The sequence below is a fragment of the Cyprinus carpio genome, chromosome B5, assembly GCF_018340385.1.
Source record: "Cyprinus carpio isolate SPL01 chromosome B5, ASM1834038v1, whole genome shotgun sequence".
NCBI lineage: Eukaryota > Metazoa > Chordata > Actinopteri > Cypriniformes > Cyprinidae > Cyprinus > Cyprinus carpio.
Genome location: NC_056601.1, coordinates 8,852,502 through 8,872,988, shown reverse-complemented (window position 1 = coordinate 8,872,988; position 20,487 = coordinate 8,852,502). Strand labels below are relative to the sequence as shown.

Genomic DNA, 20,487 nt, shown 5'->3' with positions numbered 1-20,487 from the left:
AAAGCATAATAGGACCCCTTTAAAACAAACAGCTGACAAACCATACACATTAACAAATACCATAATTACATGGTAATTTTTCAATTTAATTTTTCAGTCATGTTGTTCTGATAGTAAACAATGAAAAAAAAAAAAAAAAAAATTAAAAAGGCAAAGCATTTTTTACTAGTTGAATAACGACAAGGAGAGAGAGTATATGAGAGAGAAATTGGAAGACAGAAGCAGAAGTGAGAATTAATAAGAAGGGAACAGGATGTGGTGTTGTTCTGAAGGAAACTTTTGAGCTGTCACTCGAGAAGTGACACCATACTATCAGGCAGCAGAGACTTGACCTCTGCTATAAATACTAGAGCAACACTGGATGCACATAGTCACAAAAACTCACAAAAAAACACACACACACACACACATATTTTCAGTCTTCACCACACACACACACACACACACACACACACACACACACACACACACACACACACACACACACACACACACACACACACACACACACACACACACACACACACACAAATACACAGAGAGAGAGAGGCATACAACAACAGCAATAAAATGAACCAAAATCAAATTATGATGGGACTGGAGTCACAAACAGCAATTTTCAGCTCATTTACTTCTTCTTTTTCCTCACATGAATCACACCAGAACTACTCCACACAATTTTTAAGAAACTTTCAGTTTAACTTTCTCAGTATTTTGCTGTTTTGTTTTTATTTTATTTTGTATTATTATTATTATTACAAATTTTCCCTTTAACTGCAAAAACGCAATAAAAAAAGAAAGAAACTTTCAGTTCACTTCCCCCAATAAGGTAAATACATCAAATATATATATTTTTAATTATTTCTCTACTTATAATGTAAGTAGTTTTTGTCTCTAAAACAACCAAAGGTTAAGTTTTATATGACAATTTTCTACCTTCTTTCTAAGCCTAAATAAGTCAGTTTCTTAATAAAATAAACTTCAGCCACTCTTTTCTACATTTGGGAAAGCTCTTTTTCTGAAAAGAAAAAAAAAAATTTAAATTAAAAAAAAACTTAATTTTAATGAAAAATAATAAAAAGATTACCCACAGTTTCTATTTTAAATGTCCAACAGTGAGCATTAATTTTATCAATAAATCATCATTATGTTGAAGGCAAGCCTAAAAGGGCAAATGGAAACAGAATAGACTAATAGCCATAGTAATTTCTACTAGAAAGCCCCTCTGAGCAGCCATTCTAACATTGACACTATTAGATGTGTAATCCTGTTTGTGGGTAATCAGTCATACTTCAGCATCCATCAGTTCAATGTGCAGCTTGGGGACTAGCTGCTGTTTTGTGCATTGCAGCATTCTCAGATGATGTTGTATTGTCTCTTAACCTAACAAGATTGTATCAGGAAAGGGTTGTCGTTAAAATCCCCTTATTAAAATTTATTTTTGAACTCATGTGCTGTGTCTTGTTCTGCTTCTCAGTTTTACAAAGAGATAAACTAAAATAGGCTCACATGCTTTTATTTCCTAAAAACATGCTTCCTTTTTTCACACAAACACAGTCAGATACAGTCATATAACCTACTATGAATAAAAAAGGAACTAAATGTACATGCTCCAACCCACAAAATAACATAATTAGCACACAACAGATCATATTTCATGTGGCTTCAGTCCTATCAGCAACATGATTATGATTCAGATTCAAATGCAAATGTAAAACCTGATAATACAAGTTCATGACGGGAGGTCAGGAAAAAAGTCATGTATATAAGGTACTGGGCTGTTATTGTGTGAAATAGGCATGGGCCGATTACTGGTTTCAAGATATACCGCGATTTGAAAATAACACGGTTTCAAAACCACTAATATTTTCCATTATACTGTTCCTGCGGTATACAGTGTGTTCCATGTCTCCTCAGAGAATGAAAGAGTAGGAATCCTTCAGGCTGAGTGCAGTTTAGAGAGTAACACTGACCCTTCCTCCTCCTGTTGGTGCAAGCGAGCGGTCAGTCACGTGTGTGTAGGATGGCTGAACTTAAGGCCCGGGTACACTTCACATTCAGCGTTCCTTTCCGTCTCGCACACAGTCGCGTCCGCACAGCTTTCAAAAGTATACTCAACCGCAGATGAGCGCAGATGAATGAGCTCGACATATGCATAGTACCACGGGGTGCCTGGCTGTCCGCGAACCCACTTGATGATGAAAATAATGTAATGCCGATGGTGCGCGGACGGCCGAAATATACTCTGGCCTTTACGCAATTGGCAACCGGGCGTTTTTTGCCTTATTGCAACTCTCTGTTCTGGACTTGCACAAATTGCTTTGCAATGCAATCATTTTGCAAAATGTCATTTATGTGAAAATATGAAGTCTGTTAACGCCCGTTAACACAGGCCAGAGATGCTGAAGACAGACGCACAGAGAAAAATACTGTAGAAGGCAGATCACTCACTGTTCATGATGCACAAACTGTTGGAAGAAAATCCTCAATATTGATTTGGGGGTTTATATTAATGTATTTCTGAGTGGAGCTGATTACATGGTATAATTTCTTAAAGCTTGTCAGAACATTCTGTTTTTGCTTCAAATTGGGTTATTATTAAATCAAATTATGTGTATGATTATTATTATATAACTAAATTATATGAAATGATGTAAATGATATGTATATGAATTATATAACTAAAATTAAATAACTGTAATTACAGATTTAGGTTAAATAAAGATGTCAGTCTTTAATTTTTTCTTTTTAGGAAACAAATCAAAGAAAAAAATTAACTAATTCTACTGTTTCTAATATTCTGTATGTTGCTAAAAAAAATATTGTGTTCAGTGGGATTTTTTTTTTTTTACCCAGTCATTTAAAAATAACACATTTCAGAGCTGTAACAACAATACCGTGATACCGTAAAACCTTGATATTTTTGCTTAAGGTTACCATACCATCAAAATCTCATACTGGCCCATGCCTAGTGTGAAGTTTCCAGTTTTTAATAAAAACTTCTTCTAAATGAATAAATGTAAAGGTTGAATGCTTTATATGCCTATTCCTGTCTAAGTGAGTGGCTTTGACCACAATAAACTACAGTATGCTGTGGACAAGAGGTTACACTGATTAACTGAAGTCTAAATTTGTGAGAGTAAGGTCTGCATTAACAAAACCTCCTCAATTAAGACCGAGCCAGTGTGATATATTGTTATGACTTTAGTCCTCTGGGGTGGCCGAGGTGATTGACATATAAGCTACGGGTGAGTGAGGCTCCTGTAATTGGGTTCTTATTTTCAGAAGAAACATTTCCATTGAGGTTAGGAAGTGAAGGAGAAGGCTAAGCCGGAATTCAGGAATATCTAAGCCGAGTAGGAAGTGTGGATTACCTACAGTGATGTTTTCAAATGTAGTGTGTAATGTGTGTATGCACGTGTTGTTGGAACGGAGAAAACTGTGAGGTGGGCCTCACATAAAAATGAGCCCATTTATCCAAAAAGAAAAAAGCACAGAGAGAAAAAGACTGAGGACTTCCTGTCTTCAGACAGTTTGATTTCCCTCCAAATGAATACATGAACTAGATGAATTGATGTAATATTCTGTTGTGTGAGGAAACTAGCAATAAATCATGGCAAGTAAACACAAATGTCTCTTGTGCATATTTGAGAGTGGCAGTAGTTGTCACACTAGGATTTAGGCATTATATCCAGATGGGGCAGCAGTGTAAGGAAAAATACACACAGACATTAACCCAGTAATGAGTGTAAAAAATTGTGTACATTACAGTCATTCATACAAATTCATCAACCCTTTAGGTTACATATAATTTAAATTATGATACACATTATTTTACTTTTTTTATCAGTATAATTTTTTATATATTTGTATAATATATCTAATTTTATAATATGAATGATCTTGTAGTGGAGATCACCTAAGATTTTACTGAATTACTGAAAGGAGATTTTTAAGTTTTGCTTAGTCCTAGCAAAGGTTTGGTACTTTTGCAGCTAACCACATCAGACTGTGTGAGTGCACAGGAAGAATACCCAACAGAACTGAAATAAAGCCTTCTACATGAACAAAGATAAACACAAAATTAAATGTACAAAAAAACTCAAATGAATTTTCAGAATTTGAGGAACATTTCTGTACATTTCATGCAAACACACACACATACACACACACAAACACAAATCCACACCAGAAACACTGAGTGCATTCATTCACTCAAACATGCAGACTTTCTCCCCACAGGATACCCACAGGCAAACATGGCAGCGTGTGTGAATGTGGGTCATGGGCGGTTGATTCTGTCCACTGTCTGGACATCTGTCTAAGCATAGAGATGTGTCATGCCCAGCCAATCACTGGCATTACACACACACACACACACACACATACAAACACATGCTTCAAGTCCCATTTGACCCCTTTGTGTTTAGTGGAATAGCCAAGGAGATCTTACTCGTATTCACTGGTCATTGTACATTTGTAACAAGTTTACAAGTTCGCTTACATTCTTTAGAAATCACCTAAGACTTCAAGTGTTAATTGGGTTAATTCATTCATTAACAATAATGAATTAGATAAGTGCATTAAAAATGTGATGGAGACCCATATTTATAGCTAAATCAACATATTAATTCAATATTCTATGACAGGGGTCTCCAACCCTGCTCCTGGAGAGCTACTGTCCTGAAGATTTCAGATCCAACCCCAATCAAACACACCTGAACCAGCTAATCAAGGTATTCAGGACTACTTGATAATTACAGACAGGTGAGTTGGAGCAGGGTTGGAACTGAAGTCTGCAGGATGGTAGCTCTCCAGGAGCAGGGTTGGAGATCCCTGTTCTATAACCTCAAATGTGTAACTTTTGATGTAAGTCTTTGATATTGTCAATATGTTAATATTGCACTGTGATAATATTTGACACAAATACATATACTCTAATAATCAAATATTTAAACATAAAAAGCACTAGTTCTTGCAACACCCTTAAAAACACACTTAAAAATGTATGAATGTCTTTGTATTAGCCTTAGGCCTTTAACAAAACAGCAAAACAAGGCAATTATTTTCTTACAAGGAGACAAAAAAAAAGTTTATACTGACTATAAAGTTATAATAGTTATAGTTCAGGTGTTCATTTGAATTTGGTGAATTTGGACACTTCCGGGGTGCAATGTTAGTGGAACATAAATAATGTGTTTATAGATGTGTGATGAGCTATGTACAACTACTAAAATCACCTTTACACCAGTTATTCAAAAGTCAATACAAAAATGGCCCAGAAAACCAAAGTTTGTTCTGGAAAATGGTCTAGAATCATGTGCACACTTGCTTTAATCGTTTGTTTTTAATACAAAGAAATTCATACACTATTCATTTTGACTTAAGTATACAAATACCATTTTTTTTGGTGATGTGACAACTAACATAAGCTGAAAAAAGTAACAGAGCAACCCACTGCATGCATGGATGAGTGTAAATTAAACAGTGACAAGCCTCCATATAAGGTTTTTAAGGAGCAATATGTTACTTTGAAGGCAAGGCACATGTCCTACAATAGAGCACACCTACTGTACATTAAATCCAATGGACAGAATAAAAACAGCATATTCAATGGCTAAATATGTAAGAATGTCACTCTCTGGCCCAGATTTTACTTACATTCAAGTTCCTGTTTTCCATGCCCCAATAAGATGCATACACACAAATGCAAACTGCCAAACACTGCTGAAAATACTTCTCTCATAGATGGTGCCCTCCACTCTATTCCCGTTTGCTAATCTTCTTTATGGGTTGAGGAGTTTTCAGTTGCTATGCAACAAATGCATTTACACTGATATGAAGTGTCCTGTGCCAATAAACAATATGCAATACTTTTTAATTTAGAAACACATACAGTGGAACTCACAAACATCAAGTCCTTATGTGCACTGCAATCATTGATCTTTCTCTCCATTTCTCCTCTGACACACATAATAAAGCAGTGTACAAACTCTCCTTCACAAGTGCCTTCTATGGTGTTTTTTCTGCTGTAGTCTGGCTTCAGGTAAGCTGTATACATAATGGGCCAAGGAAGTTTCTCCAAGTGCCAAAGGCGACATTGAGCAGGGCTCATCTCATTTACTCACTCCATGCTATCAGGCGGGACGTAATTGTGCATGTCATTTATATAAATCGCTCTGTATTTTTTTTTAGGCTTAAACACACTGAATTCTGCTACTTCTGTGTTTCTTGTAATACAGAATGATGATTTATGAATATGTTCCTGGATCTGCATATACATAAATCAGAGGAGTAAGTGATTTTGTGTGTGTGTGTGCGTGTGTGTGTCTCGACTTCGTGAGAGCGTTGCCTTCTTCTTAAGTAGCTTTAGAAGAACCAATTTTTTTCCTGCTGCTATTTACAGAAACAGCCAAGCAGACGCAATGTTTGTCTAGGTATACTCTAATAAGTGAACCTTAGGAAATAATTCAGTGGTTGTAAACATCTGGGAGCAATGAATGCAGAAGTATATGAGAACAAAGGGTTCGAAGGCTTTTTTTGTTGCAATACCACCAACAGTCAGTCAGTTCCGGCAAATGTGGATTGGCACTTTAAAAATGTCCCAAGACACCTTCATAAGATGAAAACAAGGGTCGCTGGCATCAGAATGACACTGGCATGAGCCACAAAAAAGCAGGGAGCTCTGGCATACTTGTCCGTGAAGCAAAAAAACAAATAAGATGTGACACATCAGAGTCTTTGTGTTACTAAATGTCTGAACTGGTTTTGATGCAAGAAATTTTTTTGCTTTGAATGCTGTATTTTCTTTGACAACTGCAGTAGCAGGCTAAATTGTGGTAAAGCAGGCCAGAGAGGGAAAAAACATATCAACAGCACAGTTTTTCCACAACAGACCCAGATAGGCTATATTTAAAAAAAATCTATTGAAAAATTATGTCTGTGGAGAAGACTGCTGAAAATCTAAAGTTACTTTGATTGTATTGAACAACAACCACTTTCAGTCTGGAGACTTTTTTTTCAGAGACTTGCTTTACAGCTGTCAATGTGACCGAATTACAGGGAGGTTTTCTTTACTTTCTTAATCTGTCTGGCAAACAGCATACCACAGCCCCCTGAGATCGCAGATTTTCCTCTGTCTGTGCTCTGTATGGGCTACATCTAATTATAGTATGTGTCCGTACAATATCAGCAGAGTTTAATATAATGACTTCAGACTCACTGTAAATATTTGTGGTTAAAAATGTCCCGTATAACCTAATGGCAGCAATACATGCCAGAAAGTGGAGCACTGTCAAGTAGTAACAACACATTGTAAGTTTTCTTTTAAATACTGGCTGATTAGAGAGCAGTTTTGTGGTTTCGCTCACAATGGTGAAAATCACAGACAGGGATGAGAACGTCGGTCCAGAGTCAGTGTGAGTAGCAGTAAAGCACAAGCTCTGGTTCAATCAGCATTCCCCATACGCTCCAGGGCAGCCAGGAATGTGAAAACTACCAATTTCCACAGGATTAGACTTCCACATCCAAATCAGGGCTAGCAGTTTTTCTTTATTTTGTTTCAGCTTGACTTTGGTCTTACAGCTCAGGAAATAGCTTGAGGTTTGGACCCTGACCAGAGCAGAACTCTCTAAAGCTATACAGCCTTCAGTCACTGCAACAGAACAAATGACTAACACAGAAACATGATACATACATTACACACATACATAACATGCAGAATGAAAACTGTACACAGCAACGATTGTCTGATATTTAGTTTTCCTAGTTATGACCAATTTTATTAATAATAATAAATTAGGGCTATAGGTTGACAACATCAATTTCTCAATTTTAATCAACCTTTTTTGATGAACCAATCACACTTTATTTTAAGGTCCAGTTCACACTATTAACTAATTATTAACTATGACCTTTGCCTCAGTAAACTCCTAATAACTGCTTATTAATAGTTAGTAAGGTAGTTGTTAAGTTTAGGTATGGAGTAGGATTAAGGTTGAACTTAAAGCCCAGTGTGTTTCATTTGTATATTTTTTATTCTATTGTATTATTTAGCTTTTTTATTACAGCCATTGTATTCCCTTCCTTTTTTGTATTACAGTTTAATTATTTTCTATCATTTTGAGGACCTTTTTTGTTGTGTGTTTTTTTATTTATTTTTTTTTTACTAATATTAGTTACTCTGGTATTCTGCTGTGGTATTGAGAATTGTGACAATTTGCTGGTCTCTAAAATGTAGATGTCATAGCAACCTTATTTACCGAAAATTTATATTTGACATATATCACTATCTTTAAATAAATCTTTTATATCAAGTTTTGGTCATATGACCCACTAATAATCGTTTTAAATAATCGTGATTACAATATTGACCAAAATAACCGTGATTATGATTTTTGTCATAATCAAGCAGCCCTAGTTGTAATGTTTAATAATTTATTTTATTATGTAAATAATTGTTTGCATTGATAAAAAAAAGATTTTCGTTTGCATATGCTGTCAATTATAGTTCTTAGAAGGAAAAGCGGAATCGGCAAAAATCGGTATCGGCAGGTCACACTGACAGAAAAATTGCAATCGGTGCATCTCTACAGTATGTTACATATTCATTTTATGATTCATATTCATTATATATTACAGTAAAAACATATTATAGTTATGTATCAACTGACATGGTTCCCCTAGACAGTTTACAGTTATTTAGTTGAGAGCTTTTTTCCTTATGAAAAATTTGTGCTCATCCAGAACACTGCTACCAGGATTCTGACTAGAACCAGAAAATCTGAGCATATCACACCAGTCCTTAGGTCCTTACACTGGCTTCCATTTACATTTAGGATTGATTTTAAAGTACTTTTACTCGTTTATAAATCACTCAATAGCCTAGGACCGAAATACATTGCAGATACAGTATGCTCACTGAGTATAAACCTAACAGACCACTCAGATCAGTAGGATCGAATCAGTTAGAAAAATCAAGGGTTCACACAAAACAAGTGGAGTCCGCTTTTAGTTATTATGCCGCCTACAGTTGGAATCAGCTTCTAGAAGAGATCAGATGTGCTAAAACATTAGCCACTTTTAAATCTAGACTCAAAACTCATCTGTTTAGCTGTGCATTTACTGAATGGGCACTGTGCGATGTCTGAACTGATTGCACTGTATTTTATGTAAAATCATTTTCTATTTTTAACTGTCTTAAATTAATTTTAAATCAATTTTTAAATAATTTTCAATTTTATTTTTGTGATTATTTTTTATGTTTTCATGATTATTTTACTTTATTTTATGTAAAGCACTTTGAATTACCATTGTGTGCGAAATGTGCTATATACTGTAAATAAACTTGCCTTGCTGCCTTGCCTACTGTACCTGATATGTACTGGATGTGAAGTGATATCGAACTGAATCAAGATAAGAATCAAAAAACAATCAAGAGCTTGTGAATCAAATTGATTTGTGATTCTGTTTCACTGCTTAGTCCTAATGAAAAGAAGAAATTAAAACAAAAAGTATTTCTGCCAAAAACAAATCCCAATGTGTAGAAAATGTATAAGTCCTGATGTAATGGCCAAAATATAAAAGGCTTATCGATATGACAAGAGGGAACCAGTGAAGTGGCTCCCTTTTGTCCGTGTTCAGACAAAGACCAACATTTCCAGCAGCTACTGGTCAATAATACGCTGTTTTCACAAATGCAGAGCTTCAACTAGACACAGCTTCTTTGTCATATGGTAACATCTAAACTTGTGTAGGGTACCGCAAATCGTGGGCTCCCCCTCCTCCATAAACCATGAGATGGGGCCCTATCCACAAGTAGTGATGTCATGCTCAAGCGATGTAAATGTTAAACCACTCAAATAAACCATGATACAAACAAGACGGACACAATTCTAGAATGGAACGCTGTTCTCTAATCTTTCCTTTGCTTCACAGGGAAGCAGTTGGACTGACAAAGGCTGTCTTCACACTGCCGCTCGGTCATGTCATTCAGCACAGTTCTCGTTTTCTGTCTGAATCAATAATAAACATTCAAATGTGTGATGTATTGATTGTTTCATGCTACTCTAAATACATTTAGGCTGCATACAGTGTACTACTTGATGCTTTTATGTGGGAAGCAGAATCATTCTACATAGCAAATTAAGCATAATAAATTGGCTGTGAGTGGCATTTAGGGGCAGGGCCCCCACTCACTGTGGGGCTGCTAGGGTGTCTTGTATGCCTGTGTGTGTAGCATGAAAGCCTACAGCATGAAATACACATCTATAGCACTGTGGGTTAATGACCTGTCACTTTTATTCTGTATTTTAATGGATGCTGTGATCTGTGATTAAGTATGGCAAAGTATTCTCACCATAGACTCATTAATCACTATGTAGCAAATGAGACAAACATTCATATGCAATTTTCTTGAACATCTTAACATTTTATACTGTTCATGATTGTCACAATTGCATGTTTCTTACCCTAAAAAGCCCATACTACCTAAACACGACAGACACAGCAGGCTTTCATGAATGACAGATTGGGTACTGTAATGGAAGCTCTCTACAGCCAGTGTTTAGAGAGGGAGTGGGAATGCTGTGAATTATGATGCCTTTCTCCATGTCAGGGGAAGTAGAGGGGGGCTGCAGTCTTTGAGCCTGCTCCAAATCAAACACAAGCGGATGGTTGACTCTCGCACGACTGCGGCTATCCCATTTCCATCTGCAGCCGTCTGCTGTGGGAAAGCTATAATTACTCGGTGTGTGGAGTCACTAACTTTACCCTTGCACTCTCAAGTCTGCTTTAGACATACAGATGTATGTACATAGTGAGACACTGTCACATGTAGACACCGAGAAGACATTGCAGCATAAAACAAATAGCCAACATGAAGTTCACTGTGGATGCTGTGATAGACAGATGGATAGACAGATAGACAGATAGATAGACAGACAGACAGACAGTGTTAGATCGTGATAGACACCGATTTAACTGTGGTTACACACAACATGCCTTTATGTCAAAATTCTCATTAAGAACAAGAACGTGGTCTTCTTTTCAATGAAATACCAATGGTTATAAAGGCTATTTATGCATTCTTTATATCAACTTGTTTACCATATTTTTCATTCTTTCAAGCAGACATATTAATATTTATAAATAAATTTAGATTAATCTTTAGGGCTACTAAACGTGATTCAGTCAAGAGCAGTCAGTGATTTTTTTGTCATTCTTTTGCTTGATCGAGATCAATGGCTCGGACAATAAATTAGGCTCCTATCCTTTTTAAAACCAAATTCACGGATGCAATGGATGCAATGTACTGATACACATTCTCATTTCTGTTTACATTCACTTAAGACTTAATCGATTGTTTACGTAAATAATCGTCAAAACGGACTATTCAACTATTCGTTCTTGCAACGCGAAAGTGCACTCATGTGCTGTGTGAGACACGCTTTGTGTGACACGCTTTGTGTATGCTTCGGTGTCTGCGCTTAAAAAAAACGGACGGTTTTGTCATTGACGAAAATTATGACAAAAAATATTTGTCAAAGAAATAAACACTGCTGTGCCCTAACTGTATTCCTACTGTATTCCTAATATGAACAACAGGTGCACAATAACACAGTCAATGACAAGGTATGACACTATGACACACCCACAGACACGTTCAGACAGGATACATGCAGGGAATGTAGTTCGGGAAGGTTACTCAGAGACTCATATCATAAAGAGGCTCACTGGAAAAAACCACTGACGGTTGACAGGTGACATCCTGTTAAGATGATACAATAAGTGTGACATGATTGCAGCAGTTTGGCAGGAAGCTGACAAAGTCGAGGGGTAGGGAAAATCCAGCAGCCACTCTACTGCAGTGCAGAGAATGATCTCTCCATGCCTGCTGACTGCATTCATGCAGATGTCAAATTAAGGACAAACATGGGACATACGGTAAGAACAGTTTTACACTACGAGCCAGAATCAGAAACGAAACATGAAATGCTACCAGACAACAAAGACACACAGCTCAAAGTTTGGATAGGTGAAGCTTCTCTAACATGCTGAATTTTTACGAGTGCATGCCATGTACTGCATGTGATGTTTAAAGAATATATTATAAAGCAGGGAACATTGCTATTAAATGCTTTTATTCAAATCCTTTGGTTGCTGAGGAAATTTTCCACCAAGTCATCATGATACCCATAGTTCTGAACGAAACAAGGGTGATGTGATTGGTGTGAGAAGAGCAGATACTCACCTATTGCAGAGTTGACTCACGGCTCCATAGGAGTCACAGTCACAGGCCTGACAGCTGCCGGTTCCGTTGGTGAAATACGCATCGGCACATTCATCACAACGCTGCCCCGTGTATCCAGGTAGACATAAACACTGACCTGTGACAGAATCGCAGGTATCTTGGTCCACCGAACCCTCAGCACTACAGTTGCACTGATGTCCTGCGAGTGAGAGAGAAGAGAGATTAACATGCTAGCTTTTCTTTTCAATCTTGGTGACAATTTTTCTCAGCAGATGCTGAAATGAATCATGTGAGATGACATTGGTGTGTTCAGTAAGAGAATTCAGTAAGGTTTTTTTGTTCTAATGTGTCACTGGTTCTTCTGTGTTTGTTCTTCATATACTGAAAACTATCAGCATGGATGCATAACATTTGTTTATTAATAGGATAGCCCAAACAAAAATGATAATTTTGTCATCAATTATTACTCTCAATTACTCACTCTGATGTCATTATAGACCTGAACATACTGTATGACTTTCTTCTGCAAAAGTCAGAGAAGTCTCAAAAATTGTTTATGTTCCTTTATACAGTTAAGGCACATCTTAAAATTACTCCATATCACATGTGAGAGGAACAGACTGAAACTAAAATCACTGTTCAATGAAAATTTCACTTTACAGCTGTGTCCATTCCTTTTTTGCTCCATGGAAGAAATAAAGTCATACGTGTTTCAAAAGACATGAGGTTAAATAAAATAATATTTGTGGAGTAATTGTGCTTGTTGTTAGCCTATAGTTTTGCTTGTTATTTCTTTCTTTTTTTCTTTTTAATGTACTTATTAATGATTTGTCAACTAGTCTGCACATTTATTAAAATCACTATATAAAGTACATATTATTGTTGCTATTATTAGTAACTCAGTTAAATGCTTGACATTGCAGAGCCCATGAGGGGCCAACCCTGAACGTACCTTTAATGCTTACAGTATGAATTTTAGTGAGAGATTCAATCAGTAAGTGGTAGTGGTAAAGCACAATCTCATTTGGGCCCGTACACATTTTTATCATTGGAACCTGGCACAAAGAAAGTGGGAATTTTTTCAAAGCTGCAGGTTGCCACTTTCCAGTACCGGCACAGTAGGGGAATAGCATGAGAACAGAAAATATGCTGAAATCTCTCTCAAAGAAACCGTATGAGCTAAACAGTAACATTATAATTCAAGTAGCGCACCTAATGGAAATGATATGGAAAGTGCACAGAGCCAGTGGGGTGACTGCACCTCCAGGGCTGCCATTGAGAGCACACTGAAATACAGCAGCTTGATGAATACAGCATGTGCTTGGCTACTGTCTTCAAGGACTATTTCAAGGAATGTTTTGTAGGATTTAGAGAGGACTTGAGCCTGGCCTGTCCTGTTATCAGCTCTCGCAGTACAAGCTGTTCTCTCCTGTGTACGTCAACACCTCTGTAAACAATTTTTTGTTATAAAAACAGTCTGCTCAGTAACTCAAAAGCCTCCAGCACCTACAGCAGCAGTAACCTTACACATCTAATACGATCAGCAATATTACAAAGGTCACAGAGAGGCTGTCAGCAAAATTATTTGCTCCCAGAAGTCGAAAACAGAGAAAAACAAAGCAGCCCTCATTATTAAAGTACCATTCTTCTGACTGTGCTGTAATCTGTGCTGTGTACACTCTCAGAAATAAAGGTACAAAAGCTGTCACTGGGGCGGTACCTTTTCAAAAGGTACAATTTTGTTCCTATTAGGTTCTAGTATGTAAGGTACCAAAATGGACCCTTTAGGTACAAACATGTACCTTTTGAAAAGGTACTGCCCTAGCGACAGCTTTTGTACCTTTATTTCTGAGAGTGTAGCAACCCCAGAGCTTATCTGATGAGAAACTATATCACATACATGCAGTGCTCAAATATAGTGTATCTGTGTTTTTTTCTGGGTAAAAATGGAGCAGGTCCTTTCTCCCAGAGGAAAAGCACAGTAGCTGTAATTTGCAATGATGATAGATTCCATGAGATGTGTGTGAGAGGAAAAGGCAGGGTAAGGAAAAAAATGACAGATAAAAGATTCATTTTTTGATTTGCTCTTTGTACAGCCTACATGACAAAATGCCAAAGGCAAGCCCTGGATCACTAGTAAGATCTCAAGAACCACATTTTGATGGGTTGAAATAACACTGCTCCATAAGGGAGCACATCTGGTGGGTACTAAATTCAGAAAACACTCCTTTTCTTCTGGCTGTTTAACATACTGCATGCTTAAATCCAGAGGGGACCATTCTTGCAGCACATCATTGTTTTACAGTGACCTCCCATCGGACCTGCGAGTGTGAACACGGGAAACAACATATACACATGTGCACTGACGCAGTGAGAGAAATGGAGCGCTGTGATATATTTAGCAGAAGCTCTCAGCGTGTACAGTTCCCATAGCTGACTGGGGGCAATTTGATCTGAATCAGAGGTGACCTTGCTGAAGATCAGATTACACAATAGGAGAGCTCTGCCAGACAAAGTCAAAAAAGAAAACATTTTACTTGTCTCTTAATGGAACAATTACAAGCATCCATCTCATCTGTCTTGTATCTTCTTACAAGATTCACTCCTAGCCTACTTCCCACAGTCCTGTGAGGGCAGGCATCATTTAATAGAAATACAGATACACTACCAGTCAAAAGTTTGAGGTTAGTGTTTTTTTGTTGTTGTTGTTTTTTTGGTACTAAGAATGCATTAAGGACACACTGAATTTATCAAAAATTACCGTTACAACTTCACATTCACAACTTCACAAAAGATGTTTATTTCCAATAAATTATGTTCTTTTGAAATTACTATTCATCAAAATAATCCTGGGAGAAAAATGCATAATCATTTACCAAAAAATATTAATCAGCACAACTGTTTTAAACATTAATAATAAGAGACAAGCACCAAATAAGCAAAACAGAATAATTTCTGAAGGATCAAGGTTTAACTGACGATTGAAGTAATGGCTGCTGAAAATTCAGCTTTACCATCATAGGAATAAATTGCATTTTAAAATATATATTTGTATTGTAATAATATATAACATAATATTTATATTTTTACTGTAGTTTTGATCAAATAATTGCAGATCTGGTGAGTATAATAAACATCTTTTAAAAAATTCCTTTTGAACGGTAGTGTGATGGTCTATATGGACAAAATGATGAAAGAGCGTGTCTGCTTGACACAATCATAAACATGCTGAGACAAGACTTTAAGTGTTTGTGGTAGGACATTGACAAGGTGATCCTCCCTTATTGAGTGTCGATTGAAAATGCAGGAAATGAAGTCAGCTCAAGAAACCTGACAATGTGGTATTGGCTTTCTTTACACAAACAAGTAAAGGTCATAGCTTTGTTATGTTTGAATAAGGATTAAAGTTTTCATTTACTGGCTACATATCTTACACGGCTGGGAGCAATGACCTAAATTGACCTTTGACACCTTCTTGGGAATTCCTGCTCCAAATATTCAGTAGATTTAAATATCTGCATGAGGGTCTCACTGTAGCAATATGGATAGACATCAAGTTACTGTTTTTAACGCCTTAATGGCCGACTGCAGGACAGTTTAGCTCCAGACATGAAGTTTATCAGTGAAAGTGGCTAAAGACTCATCTTAATCAATGAGCTGAAAAAGAGATGGTGAATGAAGCTATCAGCTGTGCTAATTCACACATTGCTCCCTGAACTAAGAGTTTGAAAAAACAAAGATGAAGGCATTCTCTAAAAAAAATAACATAAATGTACTTATTTTAACTATTGTTCATTCAACACAGGCTCATTGTAAACATGTGCATATTGTGACATTTCTGCAAACTAATTTTATTTTGCTTCCTGCACGTTTCATGACATTTTAAAAGTGAACTGTCCAGTGATGGAGCTACAAGCACATTCAGTTTTATCTGAAACAGATGGGCCTGAATCTGGGAATGATTTGTTATGTTGAGTATTGTATGCATCGCAGCAATTCCTAAATTAAATGTCCTGTGAATCACATTTGAAAATAACGTAAACCTACACTAAACCCAACCCTAAACCTAACCAATTGTTTTAACAAAAGGAAACGTGAGATAAAAACACATTTGCTCAAGAAACCCTGCCATTTTGGCTAACTTCTAGAAATCTTTGAAGTCCTTGAATAGCTATGGCAAATGTGTATTGAGGTCATAACATAGCATTGTGCAAGGAACCATACAAATAAATCTTTGTTAATCACTAATCCACTCCTTAATCATAATTTGTGTAAAAAGGAATAAAATTTGTTGCAGTTTCACTGCCTTGTGATCATTCATCATTACTACATGTCTTACTTGAACAAAGACAAAACAATTTATTAAGGTACCATCAATGCTAAAATTTTGTCATCAGATGTATCATCAGGTGAACCCTTATTTGTGATATGCAGGGATGTCACACATAATCTCAACATGTTTGGGCAAATTCTCGTGATCAGATTCAGTAGCTTTGGCGTTGTTACATAATAAATTTATGGGACACTTACATAACAGTAACGAGCGTACAGGCCTGTGGGACGACATACTGACCCTCAGGGTGAGCAGCATGGTGTTATGGGTGATGGGACCACTGTCACCCTGCATTGCCACCCACATGCCAGATTGTGTGGCACCACTGAGAGTGTGAGAGCTCTGGCTTCATCTCACAGAGAGAAGAGGAATACATGTTATATGGTCACATGTTCAGTTAGAAAGCTAATCTGCTAAAAATAAAAGGAATTATCAGATAAAAACTGCATGACTACTGTAATAAGAATTACAAGTGATTAGAAAAGACATACAAGTATAAACCTGTCCTAAACTTAATTTTCTGAGGAAGTGGATTATCTAGATGCATGGGTGCGGTATCAGTTCAGTCACAAAGACAAGCGCACATTGTGAAAGCTCTGTAAATGTACACCGAGTTAAGCATGTGCTGATATTCTTGCTCCTGCTCTTTGTTGCATGCTCAGTGCACCAACTGACACTTTTCATTTTCATCAGAGCACTTAGTGTGCTGGCGAGCAGAGTGTGAGATGGAGATAAACCGCTAAGCAATATCTTTATGTGCACTTTTAGATCTTCAGTTGATTGGTAGTAGCAAGGAAATATAATGCATGAATGAATAAATATGTACAGTACACAGAAATGCACTGTGTTAGATGGTTAGGGTTGCATATTTTATATAAGGGTTGCAGCAGATAAATTCAGCTATAACAATGACAAGCTCAATGCCTGGCTTAATACCATTGACAAAATAAACCTCAGAGTTGGCATACTATTTGCATACAGTATATAAGAAATAGCACAGGGATGTACTATCAGGATATTTTAGTCACAACATGCTTTGTGTATTAGCAATGACAAACCAAACACAGACTCATACTGTATGCATGCTATTCCAGTACATTATAAATGCATTATAATATAAATACATTATATTATTATCATTATTTGACTTTCAAATTGTTGAAGGAGATGATATTGATAGCTTGGCTATCAAACACAAGCAGAAGGGCAGTTATCTGTGTATTACAGCTCCAGGACTCCAGAGAGTTTCTAATCAGCCAGAAAAATAAATCTGTGCAGTCTAGAAGTGTCTTCTACTCACAAAAGAACTGGATTTACGGTGTTTGTAGGCCCAGAGCTCTATTAAGAATGGCAGTCTAAGCAGCAATAGCAGTGCAGTGCTTTTATAAAACTCCCAGATGGGAATTCACAAAAAGTTGCAAATCAATATGTGCTACAGAGCACATTAGAAAAGTAAATTATTAGCTATAGTATTTAATCACTACTACAATCACCCGACCATACTGTACCATTGCAATTCATTTCATTTGGATAGTATTAGTTTGGCATATGAGACAAATTGTTATCAAACAAACTACTTGACGTTTAATGTCAATAGACTTAGAAATGTTCAAACAGCAAAACCAAAGCAAAACACACAGGACTATGTTCCATTCAGAGCATGATGTAGAGGCTTTCAATGTTTAACTGTTTCAACGGGTATCTCAGACCACAGCAACAATTTTGCCTTGCAAATGCAGCACATATCGAACTCACTACAGCATGTCTTACAAAAATCTAGTCAACAACTGGACAGTAAGATATAGTAACACATAGTTGAAGACTTTAAAAGTCTATAATCTGTGTACAGTTGCAATCAGTTTGAGCTTATGTTACTTCAAACCTGTTCATGAAACTGCTGAGCAAGGACAGCGCGGTAGCTGAAAAACAGCCATCGGACAAGCCTGTGTGTCCGGCAGTGCTGGGGATTTATGAAATGACTTTCACTGTCCTTGTCTGAATTTAGTTTTTAATAAGCCACACACTGCTCACACGTAGAGCACAATATGACATGCAATATGAGCTACAGTGTAACTCTGAATCACAGGTATTGTATGGTGGTGTGGGGTGTATTGCAATTAACAAATAATCTGTTGGCAATTAAAAAAAATAAACAAATAGCACATTATCAGTATGCCACATAACCGAGTCAGTTCAGCAATAAACCAATCTCAATAAGGTATTTTATTGTTTTGTTCACATTTTTTTTTTTTATGTTTATGATACGTACTCTTGACAAAATAAAGTGCGTTCTTCTTTATGGCAAAGACTCCTATCTAAGACCACCACAGCTTGAGCAAACATCACTGGGAAATGATTTTCCCTGATTGCACTGCAATAAAAACAACACATTACAGGAGTCACTGAAATTGGGACAGGGCAAATTAAAAATTCTGACTGGGAAAAATACTAGCTCATATTCTTGTTTTGTCTAACGGTTAATTCTGCCCTTGTAAACGTGTCAATGCAGGTGTCAATTTTATAAGTGTTATTTAATCTTCAAATCTGCTTGTAAAATGCATACTTGTAAATCGTTATTTACCTTTAATATTGTGGTTGACATTCAACAATAAAATTTTCTGAAATTAATGAAAAATCTTTGAGAAAAAAAAACATTACATACTGTACATGTGAAGTAGACTATACAACATTTTTACATACTGTATTAACCCCACTTTTGTCACGTATTTCTAGGCTAAGTTCAAACTGTCTCTAAGCTAAACTAACAACTGTAGTTGTTATGCAATTTGATGTCTACTTTTCTGGTGAGCTTAATTTCTGCACAACATAATGTCTATATAAGATGCTCATTGAATACAGAAACACAATCTGAGTTCTTTTTTATTGCTCTTCTGTTATACACCATTCCAGAAACAGACCTACAGAGCAAAGAAGAAAATATAATAGAGGGAATTGAAACAAGACAATTACCAGTCTGTCCAACAGCTATAATACTGCATCAGTGCATTTACAAGACTGATTAATAAATACTATGCTTTGTAGGAAGGAACACAAAGAATACAATTCACTAACATTTGTAATAATAAAAAGTCTGGTCTGTGGGATGATTCACATTGTTAAAGAAACTTAAGTTAAGGTGTCTCGCTCTGATTCTTGCTTCTACAATAACTTGTGTAGGTGTTATTTCTGAGTCTGAAATAATTTTGTGACAGAATGAGGTGAATGTTTTAAGGGTTCCTCAAACCACTGCTAATATTAAACATGCACAAACAGTTGATCAAAAAGAGCAGCTGCCAGAACAAAATCCTGAGAATGTTCTTATGCAATCATCACAACAAAACATTTACTTAACATCACAAAGCATCCTGAATATTCCACTCATGATTTTAGGTTAAGCTTTGTAATAAGATGTTATCCGGGTCAAAGACAAGAGCTCTTAGAAATTATGGTGTCATAGATGTCTGGGGAAACAAGGGCACCGAACTTGCCTCACTGGAAACAAAAGTCAAACATCAGCTATTTTTGCAGTCAGCATCTGAAATGTTCTCTTCACTCATAAAATATATAATCGCGACAAAAAAAAAACCTGAATAAAGCAACAAAGGCCTTAAAATATGATGACGCTGATTTTATCTTCATATGTATATTAAGCTGCTGAATCAGTGGGTTAAATGTGACATATATCTTTTCCGCAGAAGCGATTTAAGACCTGCAGTAAACAGCAAAGGGCTCAAATCCAGAAACAAATCCCAAACAGACACAGAGCCAGTCGCCTTTGGGCTACTAAATAGAATGAGATGGTTTTTATTTACTGTAATCCCAAACACCTGTCCCCCTGCAGTACAATCACTTCCAATGAACTCCAGAGGGGCTGCAGATCACATACAGTCTTAACTGAACCTTT

General features: G+C 36.6%; 1 protein-coding gene across 2 annotated transcripts in view; it reads right to left on the bottom strand.

Moving 5' to 3' along the window:
* Positions 1–20,487, bottom strand: part of si:dkey-220k22.1 (multiple epidermal growth factor-like domains protein 9) — a 72,933-nt gene that overhangs the window by 50,834 nt on the left and 1,612 nt on the right. For both annotated transcript variants that reach the window (XM_042724119.1, XM_042724118.1), the window contains exon 2: positions 12,251–12,449. In XM_042724119.1, the coding sequence (XP_042580053.1) occupies positions 12,251–12,449 (199 nt within the window). The remainder of the gene's footprint in view (positions 1–12,250; positions 12,450–20,487) is intronic.